The sequence below is a fragment of the Nomia melanderi genome, chromosome 2 (assembly GCF_051020985.1).
Source record: "Nomia melanderi isolate GNS246 chromosome 2, iyNomMela1, whole genome shotgun sequence".
Taxonomy (NCBI): Eukaryota; Metazoa; Arthropoda; class Insecta; order Hymenoptera; family Halictidae; genus Nomia; species Nomia melanderi.
Window position 1 is genome coordinate 19,198,380 of NC_135000.1, and position 26,914 is coordinate 19,225,293.

At 40.5% G+C, this 26,914-nt stretch overlaps 2 protein-coding genes across 3 annotated transcripts in view; both read right to left on the minus strand.

The window, feature by feature from the left end:
- The window catches only part of LOC116429138 (cilia- and flagella-associated protein 298), a 118,127-nt gene extending 109,117 nt beyond the window's left edge, over positions 1-9,010 (minus strand). Inside the window, exons 1-6 of the mRNA XM_031981692.2 lie at positions 8,796-9,010; positions 8,017-8,166; positions 6,047-6,196; positions 5,727-5,812; positions 5,455-5,625; positions 4,619-4,834 (exon numbers count right to left, since the gene is read on the minus strand). Of these exons, the coding sequence (XP_031837552.1) occupies positions 4,619-4,834; positions 5,455-5,625; positions 5,727-5,812; positions 6,047-6,196; positions 8,017-8,155 (762 nt within the window). The 5' untranslated portion in view covers positions 8,156-8,166; positions 8,796-9,010. The remainder of the gene's footprint in view (positions 1-4,618; positions 4,835-5,454; positions 5,626-5,726; positions 5,813-6,046; positions 6,197-8,016; positions 8,167-8,795) is intronic.
- Positions 9,011-9,209: 199 nt separating this feature from the next.
- Positions 9,210-26,914, minus strand: part of cv-c (RhoGTPase activating protein) — a 408,937-nt gene continuing 391,232 nt past the window's right edge. For both annotated transcript variants that reach the window (XM_076374243.1, XM_031981540.2), the window contains 6 exons: positions 14,420-16,127; positions 13,716-14,053; positions 13,373-13,524; positions 12,279-12,560; positions 11,996-12,175; positions 9,210-11,576 (listed from right to left, as the gene is read on the minus strand). In XM_076374243.1, coding sequence (XP_076230358.1) covers positions 11,462-11,576; positions 11,996-12,175; positions 12,279-12,560; positions 13,373-13,524; positions 13,716-14,053; positions 14,420-16,127 — 2,775 coding nt within the window. In that variant the 3' untranslated portion in view covers positions 9,210-11,461. The remainder of the gene's footprint in view (positions 11,577-11,995; positions 12,176-12,278; positions 12,561-13,372; positions 13,525-13,715; positions 14,054-14,419; positions 16,128-26,914) is intronic.

Consider the following 26,914-nt stretch of genomic DNA (forward strand, 5'->3'; position numbering starts at 1 on the left):
AATAAAAAATCGAAACATATGTATAAATGAATATTCATCTTTCTTCGCGTTAATGGATTTGTGTCGCGTATATTTTTGCGAGATTTGAGAGGAAATGTTTACTACAATTGGATGGAAACTTCATGAATGAAAGTGGTGTTTGCTACAAGCCGAGCAAACATTCCAATATTAGATATTTACATAAACAGTCACGATTAATAATGCTGTAAATTACAGTCCTTACGTTTCATTCATCTAGATATCAACCCAGGCGGAATACCGTAACCGTAGAGATCGTAGTATCAGAATAGTAATAACGGAGTTTGCGTGCCTTACCGTAGTTTGTGTCGAGGACACGACTTAAAGAAGCTACGCTACGCAAAATGGAGTAGGGCGATTGGAAATTATGATATTTCATGAAACGATTACTCAGTTTTGTAAATTACGATAAAAATAATTGCGGTTGAAGACACAATTAATTATCGTATTTTAGTCTATCCAAGAAACTATAAGTAATATTTACTGATAAAAATTAGTACAAAATTACTAGCATGATCAATATTTTATAGTAACCAGGAATATTCTATCAACTGTTTCTTATCTCCATCGAAAATACTCGTTGCAAACAAAGAAATAAAAAGGAAACAATTGACAACTATACAAAAAATAAAATAAAGTATTAAATAATTTTCTTAGGCTCTAAGTTCACTTAATTACTGACAAACATTTAGTTCACTAGTATTTTGTTATTTTTTGAAATAAGAACAATGATTAAAGTAGCATTAATAGTAGAAATAATAGATTGCTATGCTTCAAACACGAATATTTATACGTGTATCTTGCAAAAATTAGAGTAACATTATTAGCAGGAATTGTGAATTGTTAGATGTACGTTATAACGCAGAATAACCCGGTTCACCCAACATAAGCGAGTTACAGCGTTATGTTAAGGCCAGCGATTCCAATCGCTATTCAACCCGCATGAAAGCTCTAGCTATAAACACAGAGTTCCAGTGATCTATAATAATAAACGATCGTAATAACTAGTTTTCTCGAAAGATTAAAGAGTGCGAGCTATTGAAAAATAATTTATCACAGAATCATAAAAGCACAGTAGTTCGTGTTCTATTTTTTAACGACAGATGTAACAACGATAAACGATAATTACGCTACACTTTACATTTTGTATACCTTTTATGTGAACTAATATTCATGAACAGGATGTATTCCATAGTAATGAGGATCACAAAAAAATGTTGTATATTTTTAAGCTTATATATGTCGGAAATATTTACACGGTACTATTTAGATAGTTCATAAACAAGAAATATATGTACATAGACTATTATGATTCTTGATGCTCCATCATTACACAATAATTATAGAATTATTTAACAACGAAACTCGTTAATCAAACTTATTTCTATCTTTTGTGTATTAATATCTTTTTCTACCACATTAAAGAACAAATTTCGTGTCCGTTATTGTTACTCAGAGAATATTTTTAATAATAGCATAAGAAACATTTCTTCAGTATTATTCGATAATACTTTCATATTGCAACGCTCGCAATATTATCTAACCTGGTTAATTATGGCTGCAGACCACTAGGAAATGTTAGCTTATGGTTATTACGAATCATAGCCGCTTATAGTAATCTTTTAATGGTAATCTGGTTTGCGATAGGAGTTAAGCAACAGTTATGAACTCTCACGATTATACGTAGCAACGAGTATAAGCTAATGTTGTTTATATTTCCAGTTATATTGATAAAGAATGATAAAATCGAATGTCATCAACAATTATTGTCGTCGAAAGTAGGTCAAGATCGAGTACGTTCTCATTCACAAGTGTAAATCAATAAAGAGAGATTTTCATCAGTTAGTGTTGTTGATTCGATAGCAGTTAAAGTTTCGATCTTTTTCTACCTGTAGAATACAAAATCAACGATATGAATTTCAACGATATTTTGCAAGGGAGAGATCGCTCGTACTAGACAAAGTACAAAGCTCTGTTAACCTTACACGAAGGGTTGAAACCATCAGATCGATACACTAATGTAATCAAGACCTTGATACCATCTACACACATAGCTACGCCCAGTGATTGCTCAAAAAAGAATTACTTTTTTCCATGACGGCGGAACAGGTTGCAAATTAAATTTGCAAATTTTGTTGTTAAAAACTTCGAAGTTCAACAAATAATTGCGAAACTACATTTAAAGTTTAATGTCACAATCATTCTTTTGAACAGGCAAAAATTGTTTATTGTGTATTAGATGTAAATTGTAGAAGATTGAAATTAAAAATTGAATAAAGATTTTTGTGACCTTCTCAATTATGTATCTGAAATAATATCCCCTGGAAAATTCTTTTACCAAGAATAACCGGCTCCTTCATCTTGACGATATCCGAGGAAAGTTTTCGAGACAATAGCAATCACCTTTCTATTGTATCACATTTTTCACGGTTATTGTGCGGGGAAAATAACATGGATTCGTAACGATGAAGCATTCCTCTCAGTGAGGAAAAGTTCAACGAGCTCATTATTTATGGTGTACTAATTCAACAGAAATTGCATTAAATGTACGTTTCCAGGCTTAACAAGCCATTAAACATCTTGGAAATTTCGCAACTAACAACTCTAATTATCCGCTGAAGTTTATACGAAACGTCGAACAAAATATATACTAATTCAATGGAAACTCTTCGATAGCTTGTTTTACGAAGCGAAAATTTCCCTACGTACGCAATTTATTAAGAAATATAACACTGTTAATATTAATTATATTAGTAAATAGAATCCAAATTTTATAAATTTATAAACTGCAAAAAAAGGGAATGTAATTGATAAAATGCAATCAAAACCCTATTCTATTTAGAGTCAATTAATATTCTTAAGGAAGGATTTAAATTGCTCATTTTATTATATGAATTCATAAATAAACATATGAATAAAAATCGGCAGTCCATTAATTATATTCCAAAGCAATTTTCAGTATTATTATTTAGATATTAATATAATCGACTCATTAAAATGTCAATAACATCAATTAAGCACTAACCCCAACAAGGAATAAAGTATTTATGAACTACTTCGTAAAGAAACGATTGCCAAAAAATATCTAAAAGAGAGTTTATTTGATTTCACCACATTCGTAAACGGCATAAAATTCTATTATTGATCCTGAAACGCGTACTACGATGTCGTGAAAAGCGGTTGCATGTATACACGATAAATATGTATGGTGAATAAACAACTTCCACTCAATGGGCAAATATTACCATACCAATCAGATATCGTTGCAATTCAAATAGAAAGATCCGGGCACGGGAAAAGAATGATCGATCGGATGCACATCTTCGAATATCGCGAATTTGAATGGGGCGGAATGTAGGTACGAGAGCCAACGAAAGGGAACCGCAAGAGACAAATTGTATTATTGATAGGCCATGGTTGAATGCACCTAGCGACGTAAATGGAAATCACGCAATTACGGCTCTTTGATCGATAACGGAAACGAATGAATCGTTTCGTGGAGTTCGTTGAACTGGTACGAATCAATGTAACGTACGTGACTTCGTATACACTTCATTAATTATGTGTCTCCGTTTCGCCGTTTCACTTTGATAATTTTAGAGATCAGATTTCGAGAACCGTTTAACGAAAATCGCTTATTTCGGATGGACGTTCTATTCTGAATTCTCAATTCTGGTTTCCTGTGACGAATTTACTTGTCATTTATTAGATTTCGTTTCGATATTACTAACATTCCCTGCTATACATTAGCAATGTTAGGTAGTTAATACGGCCGTAGGAGGATATTAAAGGGAGAATTGTTTTAGACAAAAATGAATTTTCTATGCTTAATTAATATTTTCCCTATGTAACATTCCATTTCAAACGAATTAACCTAGTTTGTAAAGGGCATTCAGGAACGTTTATGATCAATAGTAAAGTATGCGTTGCCCTATCGCAGTATGTAAATCAGTGACGACGGTGTTTGTCGATGTTATTTCTAGACAAAGGTTGCAGTGACAGGATTCCGAAGGTTCGAAATATCCATGTGAATTGTAAATCTTGTATTCAGTAGAACCTTCCATTAGTCGGAAATAATTGAGAGAGCATTTGAACATAATTATTTGTGAAAATAAAAAACCCTTATTATACAGTATTTGAAAAATAGTATAAAAGTAGCCTTATGAATATATAAATTAACATGCATTTAATGTAAGTACAAAGTAGCTTTCTACATGTTGAAAGACATAAAACTCTATTCATATAGAAGTCGAATAAATAATCATCTGAGCTCAATATTTACACAAACGACATATAACTTATCCATGACATCAATGTAAAATCGGTCATGTTAAAATAAGGTATATTTTTCTATGTAAAAATAGATTTAATACATGTATGATGCTAAAAGTTTTAAATAATTGAATAGACTATTTTATAATGACGATCTCAATTATATTAAAAATGTATTATAGAAATGGAGACTATAGACTAACTTATTTGCGATTTTTCATTTTATATATTACATACACTGCATTATCTTTGTAAACTTAATTGTCTGCAGGCAGTTCTCTGTCAACGAAGAAAACTACTTTACTGGCAGAAGGAAATATTCACTTACCTTTAGCTGCTCCTGTCGTCTGTAAGCGTGTAACATCAGCTGTTTCCGTTCCTCTTCCGACATTAATGGTTCACGCGCTGGTCTTCCACCACCCCTTTTTTGCAGTTTCACAATAATTCGCGTTTTCTCATTTGCCCCTGCATAATCTTTTATTTTCCTTCCTGGTAACATTTCTTTTCCTGAAAACCACAGTTGTGCCAATTGCACGTCGATAACCTGGAACCAAAAAAATATTAATTGAAATTTTTATATAATATAATAAACTCTGTTTTTCAATTTACGCAAACATTTCATGTGATAGAACCTTTTATTTGATACTAGGCGGATCTAGTGGAAACTAGTTGCAAACACTACGCTACCGATAATTCAGGCAAGCAGGCTAGTTAGTAGGATTAAAGTATCCTGTATACTTAGTTTGCACTACGACTACTCAAGATGAAAATGGTATTCATAGAGTTTTTAGAATGTAATAATGTAGAAATTCATTGTACACATGTACTTATTCGTGATGGACAACGAATCTAAATTATGCTGTCAACTTAGAATATTGATAGGATTCTGGGGATTCTCAAGTCTAGCACTGATAGGACTCTAAGATTAAGATTTCATAAAAACAATGTGTTCAACTAGTCTAATATTGAACAGCAAGGACCATTTTTGGTCAAAAACTATAATACGATAAATACAATTTGTTAGAAATACAGCATTTATATTTATGGAATGTATCTTCGAAATGCAGCATCAACGATAATCATATTGTACGAGCAATCATACACATTGTACTCAATTCTATTTTCACTCTTAAAATACTCTCATATAACTAATAATTGAATTACCTCAAGAGAAGCTTGAGTTCCACCAAGATCCTCAGTATTTTCAAATTCTTGACGAATAATGTCGTGAGGCGGCAATCCCATCGGATAGACAATAGTGACAGCGCCTCTCAAAATATCCAAAGCCTCCTGCACAAGTTTCTGCGTAACCAATTTATCTTGCTGTACCAATTTCTACAAGAAAAATGACGGGCAGATAGCAATGAAGAAATGATTATCAAAATGCATTACGAATGCAAGGAAATCCATTCTAAACCGGACACATGAGAAATTACCTTCGAAACCATAGCTCGTGCTTCTTCGATCGTTTTGTCCAAGACCTCCCGCATCTTCGCATTAGGTTGTTTGCCGTTCCTGCGGCCTGAAACATGGAAACCCTCTGAACGTTCCAGCCAGTCGAGCAATTAACGCAACGATTACAAGCCCATTCGAGGCAACAAAAATCCCGGTGAGCCAATTCCTCGACAGCATTGTACACTTCGTTTCCGATAACTGGCATTTGCATTCACGGGGAACGGGTCAGCATAAAACAAACTGCCAACCTGCCTAAGGCTCGTTCGAGACTAGGTTCCCTCCTTAATATGGTTTCACGTACCGATAACGTCCTTGTTAAAAGTCCATCCGCCCATCGGTACGCACTTCTCGCCCCACTCGTCCTTGAGTTTCAAGTCCTCTACCTGATCGTCCGTGAGGCCCATCATGTTAGGGGGCAGCATAGTGCCATGCTTCGCTAGCTCCTCGATTTCTATTTTGTTGGGAACGCAAAACTTTCGATTAACACTTCGAAAATCTGTTATGTTGTAAAGCATTTGCAGACATTTGTATATTTCTAGTATAATTTTATGCTACTTTGTATATATTAATATTCTCTGCGAAAGAAATATTATATTCGAAATCGGTCTCTAAAAATTTGTTTTGGGTAAAGTTGTAATTTTCATTGTAATTTTAAATCTGTTTGAAATAAAACTTTGAAAATTGATGACAAAAAATTGCGTTCTACAATTCTATCTACTGTAATGATATCTTTGTAAAATGTAAAATATTTGGAATAACTTTTAATATTAACACGTACTTTTATCATTAAGGGTAGTTTTAAACCTTTTTATATCCAATTTTCATAGGAAGTAAATTTTACTTTACAGTTACCTTGATTAATAGCATGCCTCTCGGTACACACGCAAGCGAATAATTAAGAATAATAGGTGTGAAGGATAAGCCATCAGTATTCATAAAATAATATACGAAATTCGTGTGTATAACTAATTAAATATTAAAACAGGTAAAAATCAGTCTCATAAAATCAATACTCAATTGAATGTGAGCACACAATTGACGAAAATGTAGAAAATGTGTAATTAACATTATGCTCTTCCATAATAGCGTATGACTAATGTCGCGCGGCGGCTAAGCAGGACTGCTGTATAAACTCGCCCCACGACTTCTTATTACGCACGGATATTGCCAGACGCGGCTCAGCGTTCTCCGAGATAATCGTTAATGGATTTCTCGCGTTAATATTCCGTCTAGAAACCCCGGCCATTCAGGGATACTAGGGATTCTTTGAAGACCGGGATACTTCGGCAGGATGGAAGATGGGTTAACGTGTGAAATGGGGTAATTCATTACTTCGGGAAGGGTTGTAATTACCCCTCGGTAGAAATCGAACATTTTTCTTCCATTAGCAGCGATAATTCCTTGGGTATTTTTACTACCTTTTGACTTGGTTCTTTTAATTGGCACGAAAATTGATTGTCTGATAGCAACCCTAATGGTCCGTCTATAAAACTATATCTCTGAACAGTTTATAACTGAAAAAATAAATATTTCTAGTGAACTATTGTACTTGTATCTATATATAGAATACTTCAAAACAATAATTCGATAATCGAAATATCGAGATATCGAAGTGTTGCGTGTCTATGACATTAATATGAGCTACTTAAGAATCCACACCATGCAATTTCCTTAAATTACCTTGAATCGTTGAAACCGTCCGCATTAATCACCCCGAGAACCTGCTCAGGTCCTGACAAAGTAGCACATCCAGCAAAAGCAATCTCCCCGGCCTATAATTCAGCCGGGGCAAGTCGAAAAAATAGTTCGCGACAGAAGTTTCTCCGTCACGAAGAATAAGGGATCGAATGGAAATTAAGATCAGGTTGACAAAGAGAGTAGACGGAAAGAAAGTGTATCTGCCGTGGATTTCTTGTGGTCTGTGCTGTATTAAGACCGCGTCATTAAATTAATGACACAATTGGGAAACAAATGAAGGGATGCGTAACTTGTTATCGCCGATGAAATCATTGGCATTCGAAACGCCTGCGGGGTAACGTTCGATAAAATCGCACAGGTTCGGGCTCGGCCGCAGCAGAAAACGGTAATAACGCGTTGCACACCCGTTACCCCGGACAACTCATGCCACTTAACTTACGGTCCGCGCGGGCCGACTCCTTGTAAATAAAGTGTAACTTTCCAGACAAGCTGGCGTTTCTTTGCACGCTATTAGATGTCATCTTTCCGAAGCACTTTCTCAACCGGGCGGACACGGTGGGGCAGGGTCATTACCATAACATATTCTGGAAATCTTCAGCCGGCCGTTGTAAATAATAGTAATGTCGTATATAACGTCCTCGACCATAGCCTCCACGTGTGTGTCGTATAGAAACTGACTCTCCTCGCCTTTCTTCACGTGTAACCGGACCATTTTCTGGGAAACTTGAAACAAAGCGATACCGTAAACAGGCCGCGCTTTTATTAGTCCGTGGCGCTTCGCTTTTCGCAGCGACGCGACGAGCGATGTTTCTTCGCGGAAATCTTCGAGATCGGATGATAAATTTTCTCCCGACGTGACACGGAATCATGAACACTCACGTTCGAATTTCGCAAATGTTTATGGCGCCGTCAGCGATTTAACCCGTGTGAATTACCGGTGTTTGATGAAGCATAGAAGAACGATTCCAGAAATAAATTAAGAAATAACGTTTTTGGAGAAAAATGTTGGTAATATTATCTTTTACAGTTTTAATATTTCAATAATAATTTAATAAGAATTTATTACTCTCAAATTATCTAAATCTAATAATTAATCAAGTAAAGATAATTCTATAAATCCTACTTTTGGTAGAATAATGAAACATCTGACGATTTATTTGAAGAGGCTACAGTAACAGTGTTAATTTACCGTATCTGTATATATTATGAGCATAATTCTTGTTATACCCGGTTATCTCACGAAGCGGATGATAAAAAAGCACAAATTTCAAACATATCGGTTTTAAACGACAGAACATTTGATAATGTAATTTCGCAAACGTATAAAATTTAATGAGCGACAAAAAGGTTACCTTTCAGTACGAGTGCTTGACTGAAAAAACCTTAATGATTCCAGTTGATCAAACCACGAGCCGGTTCCGCAACCTCATGCAATCAGAAGATTGTCAAGTAGCTTAATTTTCCCAGTAATCACTTTCTATAAAGATTGAAAATACCGGACACGTGGTAGTCACGAAACGAATAAACTCGAGTGTTCCCTCGGGATTGACGCATGAACGTAACGTCAACGTACCGATAGCGGAATGACAAAGCTTACCGCGACGAAAACTGAAGCGAGCTCCGGCAACCAATTCCTGGCAACAAGGGATATCGATTAAACAAATCGAAACGTGTTAAACCTGTCCGACTGCATTGTCTGTCGTGCAATGAACGCTATGATAAGCATGAATGGAGGTGCAATTAAATGGTTCAAATACGAGGTACAGAAAATAAAACGGTGTCGTTTAATGAGTATATAATTGTGTTTCATTATTGTATAATATACATATTTACATTCTAGTGAAACACGGATTACAAGAATAAAGACGATCATATATCGTTACAAATAACGAAGAAACAATCATACGCTCGTTTCATTCTCTTTCTTCCTTTCTCTCTCTATCTCGCTCTTTTTCTCTCTCTTTCATGCACTCACACATGCGCAGGCAGCACAATCATTCTCGTGTTCCTACTGGCGTTTTTTGGACACAAAAATATCATATATTTTTTCCATAGAATTACTTTATGTCAATAATAATAATAATAATAATAATAATAATAATAATAATAATAATAATAATTTTAATATTAATAATAATAATAATAATTTTAATATTAATAATAATAATAATGATACTAATAATAATACATAATGATAATAATAATAATAATAATAATAATAATAATTAAATATTCTCGACGTAACGTTCTGCAGAATAAAAATCTATACACTTAAGATTGTAAACTCCATAATTTCCTCTAACTGTAAGTGACTAGTATTATGTTAAAATACATTTATAATTCGATTCGATGAGGTGTATTATTCTTCAGGTCGTTTCCTGTTTCCGGGGTTCTGAACGTGGGTGGTCCCTAGATGCGTGTATAGTCGCGTGCGACACGCGCGAACGTGTCTCGAACGACGATTAATCGTTCCTAAATGCTCGACTGGCCGAGAACCATCGAAAAGGGGAAAAGAAAAATACAAGAGAAAAAGAAGTAGAAGAAGAAGGAGAAGAAGAAGAGACGAAACAAAAGAGGTGAAAGGAAAAACGCAAACGAATCCTTCGAACCACCGCGACTCGATTAACATTTATAATTTTGCTTGCTTGTTTCTTTTGTTCTTAACCAGGCGGACAATTAACAGTAGACTCTATGACAGCTTCAACGATTCAACATCGCGTTACGAGTGACAATTACGACTGCTTAATTAAGAGGAGTCCCGCCGTGTTCTATGTGGGGGCGGTCGGACTCGATGACTTACACGTTTACTCAAAATCCTTTCGCATTGCTCGATTAATCGGATTAATCGTGTGGGGTAGAGTGGGGGGCTTGAGGGACTGGGGTCGATCGCGACGTCGATCACGATCGGAACGCGTCACGGAGTAGCTCGGTCGAACGCACCGTGAAAAACCGCACGCCGATTCGTCGTCGTCGTCGCCGTAACTGTTTATATAAATAGAATACACACACGTGTACGTGTACAATATACATATACGCTCTACGATACTTTACACGGTGCCACTCGTCTAGATTCTGACATTTACAAAATAAAATTGCCTCTAATATAATCATTCTCGACGACGATATGACGGCTCAATGATATGATACAATAGAAAAATTGGCATTTGGTCCGAAAGAAACATACAAAATGTCGGGCTCTTACATATTAACTGGTGTGCGGGTGTGTGAATATGTATATACGGCGCGCGAATTGCTCCTGTTCCGTTGTCACTTTTACCTATTTCTGCTTTTCATCTGGCGAGATCGCGAATATTGATGATGATACGCGGATCACACAACTTTTAGCGATTACGAGTTTCGAGGATCGAAAATACATTAACGCGTCTCCTTTCTTATGCATTCGCGCACGATCGTTTGGGCACCACCAGTCTAGCTCTTTGCATTCGGTGAAACTGGTGGAAGAAACCTGGTTCTCCTTCATTTGGAATCGCGAGTGACGACAACGTCGGACTACTTGCAAAAATAATGCGTTACCCTACGTACACGGAAAACACATATTAGCATTTCTCGGTTATTTCTTCTTCCTGCGTTACGATGTCCTGCCATTTAACTTTCGCGATCACTGGACGGCAAGATCCTCGGACAATGAAGCTTTATCGAGAATTCTCGTTTATTATTAAGATGACGATTAATTGTTTCCCGTTTCGTGGTTCACAACAATTTGACGCCTACGCTAAACGTGTTGGGCTTCAACGGAAGCCGCAAGCTTCGACTGTTTGACATCGATTAAAGCTCAAATATTAGTTTCTTTTTGTTCGCGAGTGTTGGTTTTGGATTGACGGGGTTCATGTTCGATCGCGAGTTTGGATTTAGCGGTAAACCTCGGTCATTCCTCGCTAATGGTAGGCGCGACCTGTCGCAGCTCGATCCTGCGTTCCTGATGCTGATCTTGCGCGTCTTGATCCTGCAGAGTCGTGTAAGGACCGTGCAACGGGGATCGTTGCACGGTAGCCTCCTCTCAGACTTTACTCTCGGGGCCGTCGGTTGTGTGCTTGAAGGAGTTGCGGATTTTACTAAGGTGAAGGGCAGCGAGGTGGCCATAACTCTTGTTGTACCATTCTGGAGTGCGTCCTCTGTAACGCGAGACGATGAATTAATTAAATTCTGCAATAGCTCCTTGATTCGTAAGTATTGTAAGTGAACCAAAAATGTTTTATTTACTATAAAATGAATAAAAATTAAGCAAGCTGTTCTATTATTTAAAATAACCTTCATCTTCAATTCTTGTTTAACAATTGTTGTTATTGATTTGATTTTTAACATTTTCTGTTACTGATTTGAATGAATGAAAAAGTAAGAGTTTCATTATCACAGTTCACAAAACCTTGTATTTTACAAGGTCTTGAATATTTTCATAAAAATCTAGTCTTTTGATCTGTAATTACATTTAATTGAAGAATTCCTCAAAAATGATTCTAAATATTAGAATACCTAATGTAAATTTATGAATTTTTTTAATACAAAATTGTTTTAAGTGTCAAAAAATACTCACTTTGTATCCACTCTGGAAAGGTGCATGATCCGTGATTTGCCACTACCGCAAGGTTCGATAAGATATCGCGAGGCCAAAACAATACCGCGTGTTCCGCCAAGCATGACAGGAGCATCCGGATGTTCCACGGACGTTTCTACGATCACGCAGGCCCCTTTGGGGAGATCGTTACGCCAGGATCTGTATAACACAAGATTACATTACTTACGGCTCTGTTGCCATCCATTATGTCGACGCCATTAGAGCGTTCTAATAATTCGCGGCGTTCGGAAATAACGCTCACCTTAGCACACAATAATCCCTAGCAGGAAGTGGACTCATATTCCCGGTGGCGTATTGAAAGACCTCCACGTTGCTGTCCAGCTTGGCGACTAGTCTGTATTTTAACAGTTGAGGGTCCCAGATGTGTCTTTCCCTCAGAACACGGTGAAGAAGCTCATTTGGCGGAGCCTCTACTTCCGTCGACACTCGCCACAATCGCAATGGATGCCCATCTCCAACCTTCTTGTAAGCCATTTCCACTGTACTGTCTGCTGGGTTGTTGACAGTGACCCATCCTCGGCTCCTGAGCAATTTCGAAATAACAGGTTTAAAATAAAATCATTCGAATTCATGAAGAAAATTATATTATTGCTAAATAAAATTATTTATGCAGATTTGGAAAATAATATTATGGTAATGTATAATGTAAACAGCAACTTTTATTATTTTTATTTGAGTATGACACAAAATTTTTACTTGAAGAAATAAATCATTTCCTCATTTTGTTCTTGTAAAGAAATCTACAAAAATGAAAATTTGCATTGAAGTTCGCGGTTTATAGGTAAAGTGCAAGGTATAACGTAAAGAAGGAATAAAAGTGACAAGTACATATCTGGACACATGCTAAATACCAACATAATGAATTTTAGTTTACTTGCCCAAGCTTCTTCAAGATCTATTTAGGTTTAATTCATAGTTAAAAATATTTCTTTCGTTCGCACCACCTTCCATTTAGCGTATTTACTTACATTCTCTAATATTATCAGCTTTATCAAACACAATGTACCCTATTCCAAACAGTGAAGGTATACACACGAGGACAGTATATCGGAAAGGCAGAGGCAAATCATCAGACCATGAAATTATTGAAAACTGATGTCTATTGTTCTCCGTAATCACTGTATATGAACCTAGCAGCCCGCTTATACATGAAAACTACCGTCCGTTGTGTATTTAATCATACATGACTCTTTTCATTTTTTATATTTCAAAGGCTATCATACAAAATTAGACAAATCGTTAAAGCAAACGAAATTTTAGTTGATTCAGCTTGTTCGTATACCATGACAGACGCGATAGATTGAAAGTGTAAGAGGTACTGTGGGTCACACTCACTTTTCACGTGCCTCCTTCAATAAAGCCGTGGTGCAGGCATAAAGATATCCCCTCCAGTCCTGCTTGAGCTCGGAGCCGAGCTCCTCCAAGGCGACCGGTACGCTTTCTTCCATGTAATTGAAATGACACTGCGTCAACATATCCGAGGAGACCTGATACAACCGAACAGAGAAACGAATACGATTACTCGCGCTGCAACGTCGCTGTACGTAGGGCCGGCTCGTGAGAACGTGTACGGGTATATATTGGATTCGAGCGCGATCACAATCGGCGGGGTTTTAGAGACGACGGATGACGCTCCTCTCCCGAACGACCTGGACGTTCGGCATCGAGGCGAACTCACCATGAATAATTCACGATGCATCTTGACCAGATACAGAAGACAGTCGTGAGCGGCTTTGTTTTCCGACAGTTCCCTCTGATCGGGAATGCCCACGGTCTTTCTTCTACGTGGCGATACGCTGCTCGACCTGTTGGTCACGTTCGTGTTGCTGTGGTTGAAGTGGAACAGGCTCGGTGCCAGGCACACGGCCAGGTTCGAGGCTGTCATTTGGTTGTAGGGAGCGTTGCTCGCTACGTGGTTCAAGAAATCGAGCAGAGTCTCCAACGCCTCCCGGTGCTCGTCCGGCAGAAGCAACAGAACGCACTGTACCGCTTCTGGTCGCAGCTCAACAGGTACATCTGTAATGTTCGTGGACAATCACCGTTAAAGGACAACCGATTACCAATTCTCTATACTTTGATATTTTTTTTATTTATTGGCCTTGTGGTTAGTGGCTCTAGGAAGACGTAGAAACTGTAGAATTTATTTGAATGTATAACCTTTGATACTTTCTTTGTGGAATAATATTTTTGTTAAAAATGATTTTTCAGTGACAATTATGAAGATACGAATGATAAATGATGAATCTTCCCCTTCTGCGCTTTGTAGGATTAATATACAAAGATAATTTAGAAATTAGGTCTCAGTTGAAATTATACGTTACAAGAAGTAATCACTTTAAATTGATGGAACCCTAGAAACAAAAGAAAACAAAATATACTTACGTTGAAAGATAGCGATAAAAGTCTCGGAGAGCTTGTTGGTCAATAACGCTTCCGGCAGTTCCCTGAAGTATTGTTTCACGAGATCAGCCACGTCGAAGGCTTGTTGGCCGTCGAAGTTGATATTATCCCCGAGGGTCTCCGTCAACAACTTTAATTTCTGTATCCTCGACCTGACCCCACTCTTCCTGAATATCCCGACTTGATCGAGCGCGTTCGCCCTCAACCATCTCAGAGCTATCTGTATACACTTTGGTAAGGCTTGTCCAGTCCGCTGCAGAGACAGCAGCAACGGGACACCGAATACTGTCTTATCTTTATAGTCAGGAGTCTTTATCTTCCTGATGAACTTCGGCAACTCCCAGTTCCACCCCGTCCGATGAGTGGGACAGTAGCGTTCCATGCAAGCAGTCAGCTTCAGGAGAGCCAATTTTCTGAGGACTAACAACTGTCCGCAGGACATAGATGCCATCGCTCGGGGACACAGAGGATCCAGAGGATCCGGATACAAAGATCCCCTCTGGAAACTGTGCCACCTAACCACGGTACCCTTGTGCCTGGGCGAGTCCTCTTCCTGATCGGAGTCACGACTGGCTACCGTCGAGCTGCTCTCCTGACTGCCGGCCAGTTCCGAATTCCTAGACCTCGACTTCTCTCTATACACAGCGACCTCCTTGGCCAGAGGTTTGCCATCTTTATAAGAGTCGTCCCGATGCCTGAAGCTTTTATGAATCTTATCCTCCCTCTTCAAAGTGGTCACCTTGTCCTCCTTGTATCTGTCCTGACTCTGCGTCAGCTTGTCCCTGTACCTCTGCGACTCCTTGCCGAGGTTCAGACTGCCCCCGCGGGTGTTTATCGGAGCGTTCTTGCTGGGCGAGTCCTTGGGGCTCTGGGGATGGGCGGCCACGTACTCCAGCACCTTCGCGTGGTTGCTGTTCGCGTCTCTGAAGTACCTATGACGCCAACTAGTTGGCTGGCATTCGGAGTCGCTTAGTGCACCGTGGTCTTCGCGGCCTCGGTGCAGGAACCTCCTCGCCCGATTCATCTTCGTGCGGGTTGGCGTAGGCGTCGGTCCGCCCCCTTGCGAGCCGTCCGAGCAGTAACTCGACGAATCGTCGCCGAATGGACTGGGCGCGTTGGTTAAGGGCGAGGGTGGTAGATGATATGGAGAAGCTGGCAAGGTGACGGGTGAGCCAGGCACGTGCAGAGGCGACACGGGCAGGTCGCCGAACGAGACCGGCGCCGGCCCAGTTGGCGACACATCCACGCAGTTCAGCTCCTTCATCTTCTGCTGCATGGACATCACATCCAGGATCTGCGGGCCGCTGATCACGATCCCGTCCCGATTCTGATGTTTCCGTCGCCGGGACTTGAGCGACTCAACCCGCCTGAGGAAAGCCTTCGCCCCGTCTTTCAGCCTCTCGGAACCAGTTCTTCGAAATCGCGGACTGATCTCATCGGGAAGCGTCCCAGGCGGCAGGCTGCTGTACCTCAGCGTGTCCAGCATCGTGTCCTCGGCCTCCTCCGCTTCCAGACGATCCTCCAGCGAGTCCTCCTCGGACTGCACGTTCTGCCCGGCGATCGCCTGTAGCCTCTCAACGTTCGCCTGCGTCACGTCGCACACGCGCGACCAGCGCCTGGTCCGCTTCTCGAACGTCCAGTTCTCGCTCAGGGCGCACTGGGTATCTTCGTCCGAATCATCGCCACCACCCTGTAACGGTGAAACAAACGCCTGTTCAATAAAACGTTCGGCAAAAACCTGCGACGGATTTCTTCGACTCTGCCCTTAATTAAAACGAAAGTTACGAGCGGCCCGCGCGCCTCGTTTGCATAAATAACGAGCCATCGGTCATAAGTAAGCATTTCGTCGCCGGGATCACGTCGATAACGAACCCGCGGCGGCGCTCATTCGGCATCGATTAAAAATCACCGCGAGCTCGGTCTAGACCAATAAATTTCGGATTACGGGGAATGTTTTCGTCCCAACCGTTACGGAAACGAACGTTCACGGACGATCGCGACGGGCTAACGACGTGATTCAGGGGAACGTGACTCATGCCGCGGCGACGCGTCCGGCTCGTTGCAGAGAAACGCTTTCGTGGAGATTAACGACTCGCGGCGAGCGTTTAGCGGTCCTCAGTGGCACTAGTTGATAATCAATTTGAGTTTGATGTAGCGACAAATTAAGGACCACCGGCGACGGATGGTATGTATCGCACGTTGTAATTAATTGTAGAAAGTGTTCCGCGGCCGGCTCGCTTTTACCTAAGTACTCTCGTGATCGGCCGCGACACGTGTATTAGCTTATGAGCTAGATATTCCTGCCGTTATCCGTGAGAGGCAGAAAATTCGACAGCCGGTGTAAAGTAATTATTAATGATTTATTTGGATAATTAACGGCAAATAGTTGCGCACTTTCTACTTTCTGTTGTGCGCGCCAGGATACCACCGGAATCTTGTTCGACCCATTCTTCATTTTCGATCCGTCTGCTATTAATAATTACAATATCCTCAAAAATTGGAGATGTGATTTAACCATTTTTTTTTTACATATTTCATAAAAATTTGTAGAATTTTTTATGCGATTTATTATTAACACGACCAAATATCGATGCAAAATTCAATTCCTTTATACGGAATACTAAATTTAATCAATTAAATAAAAATATATGAATATATAAATACATGAATAATACATAGATAAAAATGTCTATTATATTTTCTCAGAGACCAATCCTTATCAATAGTTAATACTACCCTTATAAATACGTCGAAAAAAAGCCGACAGAATATACTATTCCAACACCATTTTTCCATTCCTTAAATCAGAGCCGCACTGTTGCTCGTCTACCCTGTTATCGTTTCGCATCTTGTTAGGAACGTCCACTCTCCTACGCGAGCGGATCGGATGTTTCAAAGAGAACGAGAAGAATCCGAAGATGACTAAACCGAAACAGTTCCAACGACGATCGCCGGGCAGGCCAGTTCGTTTTCTAACAATAAGGCCGAGCTTAGCTGTCGCTCGTTACGAAACTTGACGCCTTTGTTATTTCCACGTGGGGTACAACGGGGCTGCGAGCGAGTCAGGAGAGTGTGTGACCTTACGTGATCCCCAGCACATGACAATGGACCGGGTTTCACCTCGCATCGCTTCGCACGGTTTCCATCGGTGGCACCGCGGCAAGAACACTTCGCGCCTGCCGTCCAGGAAGCGAGCATCACGACGTAACCATCTCGCCCCGTACCTTTTTTTTTTCCAGCTCGTTTCGAGGTAAAGCACGGGGACATAATAGAAACGGCGCCGCTGCATCGCTCGAACTAATTCGAGAGCTCGTCTATCGTATGATATCCACCGTTCCTCTATCGTTCTCATGGAATTTTAATGAACCAGGAATGATGATTGCTTAAGCAATACAGAGGGACGGTAAGTGTCCTCCGTGACCCATATAATTAACTACGACTCACAATGAATTTTACATTAGGGACATTATGGATCTGATGTTTCTACATTGATCCACTTTCTACAGTGTCACGTGATGGAATTTATTAATTTTTTGATATATAAACAAATAGAATATATTTAAAATATACATATTTTGATAATAGTACCATATAATATATTGTTACTACTTTTTTAAGTTTCACACCTATATACCTTGATTATTTGGTAACAATGTTAGCTACTTTTAACTAATAATTAGAAAATGGGTACTTTAAAAAAATCAATCTCACCCAAAATATACCGATTTGTTTAAAAATCATCTAATACTTATGCGCTGCCTATTGTATACACCAAAGCATCCGGGAATAACGATAATCGCTGCTCTCGTTACCGAGAACACGGAGGATTACCCACAATGTATCAGAATTGACCCAGTACTGGTCAAACGAGAGTTAATCAATCGCGATGGAACCGTGCCGTGATTGCCACCGTTGTATTATTCATGAAAATGAAAAGAAAATCGGGCGATCGGGGAGCGTCGAGCGGCGATGATTCGTGCTCCGGTTAATTGGCCAGTCACGTTTACTGAATCAACGTCGCCGTTTAATAGTTCGGCGCCGTATAATGCTTCCCTTTTTTTCTCTTCGCCGGGCAGACGTGACGTTATCGCGGCGATAAAGTTTAATCGTAAACGGCGACGAACGTGGCAATCGTTAAACGAAGCCGTTCGAGGGAAAGAAACGTGCGAAATGACATGCAAAGTGGACTGGGAGAGACCTTCGTAGGAAACGAGCGGTGTCGTCGTTCCTCCTGTTTCTTTTCTCTGTTTTTCTTTTATTTCTCTTTCTTTCCGCGGCGCGGATGAACGTCACACGAGAGGTGGCGGGGCCATCCGATTATGCGAGGAAATAATCATCGGTCCCGGGATATGTGGGCCACGGTTAAAAATACTCGGCATTGCAGAAATGGGATATCCGTCGAGAATAAACCGCGTCCCGACCAGAATAGACTTTTCAGATTTTTGATGCGTCGCGCCGCGTATCCGATCAGCCGTGGAATTGCGAGCTACAGGTCGCCGCCATTGCCGCGCTCAAAGGGAACCCTTTGGTGCACGCCGAGGACGAGGACGGCATTGAAAAACGTCGGCGACCATTCGTTTATACCATTCGAGAGTAACGTTAATTTACTGCACGTGATTTTATTAAACATTCTGGATTAATAAATGGCGCGCATTAAAAAATCGTTTCTCTCCGAGGAGCGAGTATTTTCCAACGAGCAACCTAAATTGCGTCGGACTCAGTCGTAAACATATTTCGCGATGAGGATTGAAGTTAATTACTGTGCAGTAATTAAACGACAAGAATAATGTGCAGAGGTGAATAACAGTAGGTGACTTTAATTGTAACGTAGACCGAATTAAAATCGAATTAAGAATGGATAACGGAAGCGCGTATCTATTCGTAAGAATGTTTTTGGAGATTTCATTTGATTTGTTGCCGCGCCACGTATCATCGGTGAGTTAACGTTATTGTGTTTGTTGTGCAGGTCGCGTCTTACGTTTGTTAATTAAATAAACTTCATTCTGTTACTGTCGCGTGTTGGAAGTTTCGTACTCGTTTCTGGAGACTACTGCTAACTTGGCAGTCAGTTTAGAGTTGATAGAAGTTTGAAACAGTTGGATGTTTGTAGAAAAGTAAAACCCTGGAGAAATTGTGAGCCTTTAATAGTGAATTTAAAGAGACGGATGCAGCTTTTAAAGATAAGATTAAATGTATTGAATGGGAAACTACATTGCTGTGACAAAGTCAAGAATATCCGTACAAATTAGGTGTCATGATAAATGTTCATTCGCAACTACGTTTCTATTACCGACCATTACTTCTTTCGTGCCATTAGAAACCACAAACAAACATTTAAGATTCAAGTATTCTAGTTTTTAGTTCATTTATTACTGACTGGTCGTTACACTTAATAACACGTAATTAATATAAAAGTTTCAGGGTATATTTCTTGTTAGACGATTAGACAGATACTAATACGATCGGGTTAGGTTAGAAATAATTATCTTCTGAATAGTTTATAGTGCTATAAAGTCACATATTTATCAACTAGAAAGATTCAATTACCAATTAAACAGATAGAAAACTATTTCTCAACCATCCACCTACAAACTGCCGCAATCGGTAAAAATAGGTCAACGAAGAAAAATCGAATAAAACGTTTATTATAAATTTCCTGTAAAAATTCATTTTATTCTCATATTTCTGTAAACATCCCACAAAACTACGAAAACTTAACAAAACACAAAACTCAATAAACTCGACTAGCCTCGCATACATTTACTTCGCCAAAAGAATCACACTAAAAAATCAAACTTCCCTCGATTCCATTTCCCTGAAACCGTCCATAAAAATGGGAATCTCCATAAACATCCGACTATCGCGGAATGTCCGCGATGGCAGCGATATCATCCGGCGTAACATCAGAATTCGATGACGGTACGAAGGTGCATCCGAAGCGAAACGGTCCGTCGATCTTTTTACAGCCTATTGTGGCGCCTATTATTTTCCCGGGCGGTTAAAAATACTTGCAAATTCCCGGAACGAAATTATTGAATAGCTCGTTGGGTAGGAGAGGTAACAACTTATGTGACGGCGTGGAAACGTGCCTCGAATGCAGCCCCGTGGCGAGCCTTGTCCTCAAGGACACGCAGGGACAACTCGTAGGAGTCGGGAACGTACACACGTTTCGTGCACGATTATCGCCGATCCACCGCTTCCACTCCCCGTGCGTATCTGCATTTCCGTTCCGGCGTGTTACCGCGGTACGTGACGATTCCCGTGCGTGAGTTATTTCCGCGCGAGCTCGCACGGTTCAACGAGCCGTGTCGCCCCACGTTGGCCGGCCGACGTCACTTCCGTCTAGGCAGGTTGAACAAACCCCGATGTTTTATGCGTGACAATGGCTTAGAAAATGGACTCGTAAAACGAACAGTGTTTCGCGCGTGTTTTATGAGCTTCCACTATTTATTCTGCGCGGTCTTAAAACCGTTCGTCGGTTTATCCGTTTTTTCCTTATTGCCTTATTGCACGCGCACGCGCGGCAGCCGTTTTTTCCGTTCGGTGATTTAAGATCGATAAACACGGAAATAGAAAAACCTCTCCCACTTTCCGTTGCGTCCAGCGCGGAACTCGTTCGACGTTTTGAACATTGCGTGCGCGCGTAGCCGAAATAAATGAAATCGATATCCCGTTCCTCCGCAGCGCTGGGCCGGTGAAAGCAATTGTTAACCAGGCGGTTACGAGATCAAACAACGTTTACGACGAAAGACACACACGCGCGCGAGTGTTGCCGATTAGAAACGCAGCCGTCTGCCCCCCTCCCCCCTGCCCGAGAGACTTTCCGGAGTCTTTAACAGCCTCGGAAATAATTAAGTGTACACATCGGAGCCCCGGAACATGCTGCACACCTCTCCTCGTATCAGGATCTTGAAGCTGTACTCTAACGGCGCCGAAGTTTCTCGATAAACAGCGAGGCTTTCACTGCCTTGAAGATGATCCGAAAGACAAACGGAGGATTGGGTGTATAATGTTACGAGCGGATTCGTTTCTTGAATTAATTTAGATTTGTCACGGATCTAATTAGGTTGTTAAACGATTAAAATCTATAGTTATTTAACGTACGAGGTATCCTTTTATGACTATTCGGCAGTGTAGGAGATAAATGATTTGTAACTCTAGATACTCTGTTAGCTTTACTCGTCTTATTCCTGTAGAATTACCGAATGCAGTGCTTGCTAACAGGTTTAAATGGTTCTATAATCGATATCTAAAATATAGGAAATGAGAACAAATAAAAACTGACCAATTAAACTTGCATTTATCAACCCAACCATCAAGTAATCTCTCAATTTTACCTCAACTTCTCAAAGTCCTATTACGTCAAACATATTGTTTTACGACAAAATCTTGCAGCAATGATTATTTCGGATAAATAAAAACACAGAGTTCTCTTATTCTCTTTATAATACATAAGACCTTTGTGTCTCTATTCTTCCAAAACAATCACCGCATTTTGCAAAAAAACATATGCATTTAGCCTTATATCTGGTACCCAATGATCTGACCAGCTAATCAGTGTCGCCGAGATTCACAATCTTTACCTGCTCCTTCGCGCGCGTCTCGGTGTAAACACAATTTTAAGACGAAACATCGTGTGTGTTCGCTAGTCAGTCTGTATTTAGAGTGATGATGACGGTGCGATGACCCAGTTCGCCGGGTTCGTTAAAAGAACCCGCGCGGCAAATTAGTCGTGCCCGCCGCCCTCCCGCGTCAAATTTCAATTAAACGTCGCCTCTCTTGCCTTCGTTCACGATCCCCGATGGCTGTAATTGGGAGTACGACCGGGGACCAACGGATCGCTCCCTTTGAGCCCGGAATATATTTTTGGCCGGCGGAAAAGCGCGCGAGACCGTTCGCCCGTCTCTAACCCTCGCGCGTATGTCACTTTCAGCGTGCCGGGCGGAAAAGGGACCGACTAGAATGGATTTCAACCGCAAAAAGCGGCCTGTCCCGCGGACGCGCGCGCTGCTTTTCATTAAAAATCCTTTTATCCGCGACTCCCCCCGGGTCTTTAACAAGTGGAGGTTACCTGGTACATAATGAACGCGTTTTCTGCGATGAGGCGTGGGAAACGCGATTACTCCCCCAGATTATACCGCGCAAACGAGCGCAGACGGGCTACGTTTAATTGGCTGTTAAAAATAATTCTAACTGCGAGTACGTGGAAAAGCGAAGGAAAAGAAGCCTTGTTACGTAGTTTGAAAATGAGTTTTAAACTACACGGGGACGGAAGATTTCATATGGGGATGTTTTGATATTATTTCTTTTTATGTAAATGGTACTCGAACTTTACATTTGATGAACGTTGGGAAACATTTTTGGGTTATAAAACAGTAGTTAGGAATGTTTTTAGTAATCGGTGTAATTTATTTTTATATTTCTGTAGTGTTTTATTAGATGCACTAATCTATCGCGCAATCATTTATCTTTCACCGATTCAATATTATACTATCTTGTCATTGTGAAAATGATTTAATTATTAGTACCTATTAAAAAATAGTCGTGTCTCTCAATCAATTACACAATCTATATACAACCACATCAAAAAACTATTATTCCAATCCTAACAAATTATTAACCGTAAAGTAACTCCAACCTGCACACAACAAAAATCATTCCACGAGGGGTTGGAAAAAACTGCCCTTCAATAAGAACCCTCGCTTAACCACGCAACGGGTTCAATAAAATATCGAGCAAGTCCATTCTTTCGATGTGTACTCAGCGGGGCCATCACTGAGAAGAGCAAGTAGACAGGGGCAGAGGGTTTAAACGCATCAGAATTTAAAATCGCGCGTCCGACCTGACGAATCGTTCGCGTTGGAAGAGCGAGGGGTGGGGTGGGTCTGGGGCCAGTAAATTCGTGGCATGCTGACGGATGGACACGGGGAAACAAGAGCGGAGCCGAAACGTATTGTGAGAACAAAAACGTCGTACGCTTCTCACGAGAGCTTCTCATCGATTCGCCGCCGGTAGAAATTCCCGATTCGAAAGTATCATCGTTTGGTACCGTGGAGACACCGCGAGCAGTCAGCCAAAGAACCGGCGGAGATCGACATTCCACGGATTTCCATCGTTGCGCTGCGCCGGTTTGTTCTCCGCTCGACGGACTCGCGCGCCCGAGCGCTGGATTTCTTCATTGACAATCGTGATTCAGTAACGAGGCTCCGGGAACCGTGCGGTCGCAGCAGAAGCAGCAGCATCGGTAGCTCTCTTTCCCTTTTTCCGTCCGTGAGACAGATTCACGGAGACAAACCCGATCGCTGGGTTCTGCAATTAACGAAGCGAGCCAGAGAGACCAGATCTGGGCTCCCCGGATTTCCAGCGGCCTCTTTTTATCCGAGTCGGGACGCCGCGAGCTTTTCATTATTCCGCGCTGACATCGGCGAGCTATCGATAACCGTTTCCGCTCCATTTTGTAACAGGAACGACGAGGATTCTTTGCTCGGTGTTTCGACATGCATCGGCCCGTCTGCGTCTTCGCAGCCCCGCGTTCTATGGGTCTTTCTTTCGTAATGTTCCTCTGAAGGCTTTCCGGGCGACGAGACGGATCGGTCGTGTTTGTTAATGCGAGAAAGTTCGGTTTTTAGGCAGTACGTTCTGCTTGTGTTTGAATGTTTCGTGGTGATTGCGGTGTAAACCTTTTGTTGTTTACTGGCACGAGTGATTTGAATGATTTCTCAATAAAAAGGAATGAATTATTTTATTTCATACTAAAACTACCAGACGGATCAAATTGACACATTTTAGAACGTTTAGTTTGCATATATTTAAATTATGACAAGGTCTTTGCGATATATTTGAAAATAAATTTGTATATTTGTACAAATACAACAATAAAGTGTTTATCAAATCTCCAGAAATATATTGTTCTAATTTTTATATAAACTTAGAAATAAGTCACTCCAATTACTTCGTACTTTTAGTGTTAACAGTGTGTGTATGTGATTTGAATAATGTTTAAAGGTGGGAAGTTGTTGGTTAATCATCGTTGACCCTTGAATTGGCAGTAGAAAAAGATTATTGCCATCACGAACATTTTATAGTGTACGAAGTATGCAGAAAATTCTATGAATCTTTGAAACACGAGAAGTGACTGAGAACAGTTGATCTAACGGCGATAATTGTCGCCACGTTACACTTGTCCTCGCCTACTTCTCGCACATCCGGTAACGTTCCCGCGCAACGAGCAGTTATTGCGTCAATCTAAGAATATATTTACAAGACGCGAATTCCACCCTAGCTGAAGGATATCACTCATTACGTAAACAGCGAGTCGCGTTATTTCTACACTCGGTTAATGAATCCAGCGTGTATCGCCCACGTTCGGAAGAGAAAAAAAAAACGATATGCAAATCGTGGGATAGAAAAGTTAAAAAGGAACGCTCGCATTCGTAAGAACGGGGTTTAAAGTTCTTGAATTTTGTTGGATGATTATAGAGAAGCATCCTTTCAATTTAATTTATTTCGAAAAATACGATTTATCATCACGGTCGCTGCCTATCGACACCGTTTTCCGTGTAACGAGAACTCGTCTCGTCGATCATGAAATTTTTATGAGAGATAGATCCCGCTGCTGAGAACCAGCCCTTGATTGGCCGATTAACGGCACTCAATCAGCCGGCTTCAGCAACGTTTAGCCAGTCACCAAGTTGCTTTAATCTCGTTTTCTGCGATAGAATATTCGAACATTCTTGAAACTATTACCACGGTAATTGAACCGAAATTCTTAATAATTTACTAATAAATAACGTTTAGTATTTATAATTACGTAATCAATGACGACATTATAAAATTATATTCAATTTTATTTAATAAGTTTGCCCATTAAATATACTTTACGTAAACTATATTTATACATTCAAAATAACATATATGATCTATACCATAATCACCCACACCTATCGAAACAATAAAAATCATCGAATCACATTGAAAAAATATATCAATAGGAACATAACTGAAATCACCACGCAGAGTGGCATCAATTCCTACAATACACAGTTACAAGACTATATTACGTCAACGAACATCATGAACGCGTCACGTTCCGCAAAGCAAACGAACGCAACGCAAATTACACTATAAATTTTCGTCGCAAGGGGAATCGCGTGTAATTCATCGAAACGGCGCGGCAAACGTGTCCTGTAGTCGCCGGTTGTTTATATTAAACAATTTGTAGAGTGTAAACCGCGAGAGCACTTTCATCGTGCTCGGTCGAGGGACGATCGGTCGTTCGCGAACGATTTAACGACCGTCTCGATCTTCACCTTCGCGAGAGGTAAATTCTCATTTACGAGATCTAGATCGGCCGAGTTGATCGACGGTTCGGGTTGATCGTTCCAGGCTGCCCGCTACCAGCGCAGGCCCGTTAACGATTTCCATCTGTCCACCGGCGGCTCATTCGCTCCTCGTAAATACCGGACGCTTTTACGTTAATCGACCGCGCGGCCATAAGCGATCGTGCAACCTCCGGGCACCTTTGTCCGGCCCGGGAGCGTCGGTAACGAGCATCATGTGCGCGCGTGCATGTATACGTGTGCATCGGCATGCAAATATTCCCGATATCGGCGAATGAGTTTGCTAATTTGGGCGGTTATCCGCTAATGTCGGGTGAAGTCCAGCACCACTCCGGTTCTGGCCTGTTTTATTCGTCGAAAATAGAAACCGGGCTCGCGTATCTCCGGTTACCGGTCGGCTCGTGTTAACTAACCGATACCTCGACTAAGATTAGAGTCGGTTTTGTAGCCGGGACGTTTAAATTCGATTAGGAGCGGCTCTAGGTGAGAATAAATTCCGGATACTCCTCTGTTTTTCAATTTCGAACAAGGCGATAAAGAAAGTCCATGTAATAATGGGATCTGGTTCCGCGTGTGCTCATGAATACTAATCAATTGAATATCTAGAATTTGTTTCCCCTCCCGTTACCGATCGGCATTCACGAAAAATCGACGTCGGGTTTCTGGTACTCGGGGAGTCGAGGTTCCGTTTTATACGCCGTTAAACGCATACTGTCAAGCGAATTATCAGTGCTAACTGTTGCGCTGATTATTCGTGTTTCCATGTTTGTTGTGAATTTTATTTATACTGTTGGACACTTCTCATTATTCAATAGGGTATTTCTTGGTTTACCTACTTAAGCCACTAAACAAAATAAACATAAATCAGGTGAAAAGATAATATTTTCAATCCTCAAGCAAATAAAATCTCTTAATTCTCTCGAATATAAATTACTCTATCCACAGTAAAGTAAATAATAACTCCACTCAAAAGAACTGAAGAATTTCAATGAAGTTTTCAAATACATTGAAACGAAAGCATATTCCTGTAACAAATTTGTTAAACTATGAACAAAAATCAAATACAAATGTCTCATGCTACAATCGACACCTTAACATCTCCATTACTTCGAACAAAGGAACTATGAAAGCACAATAA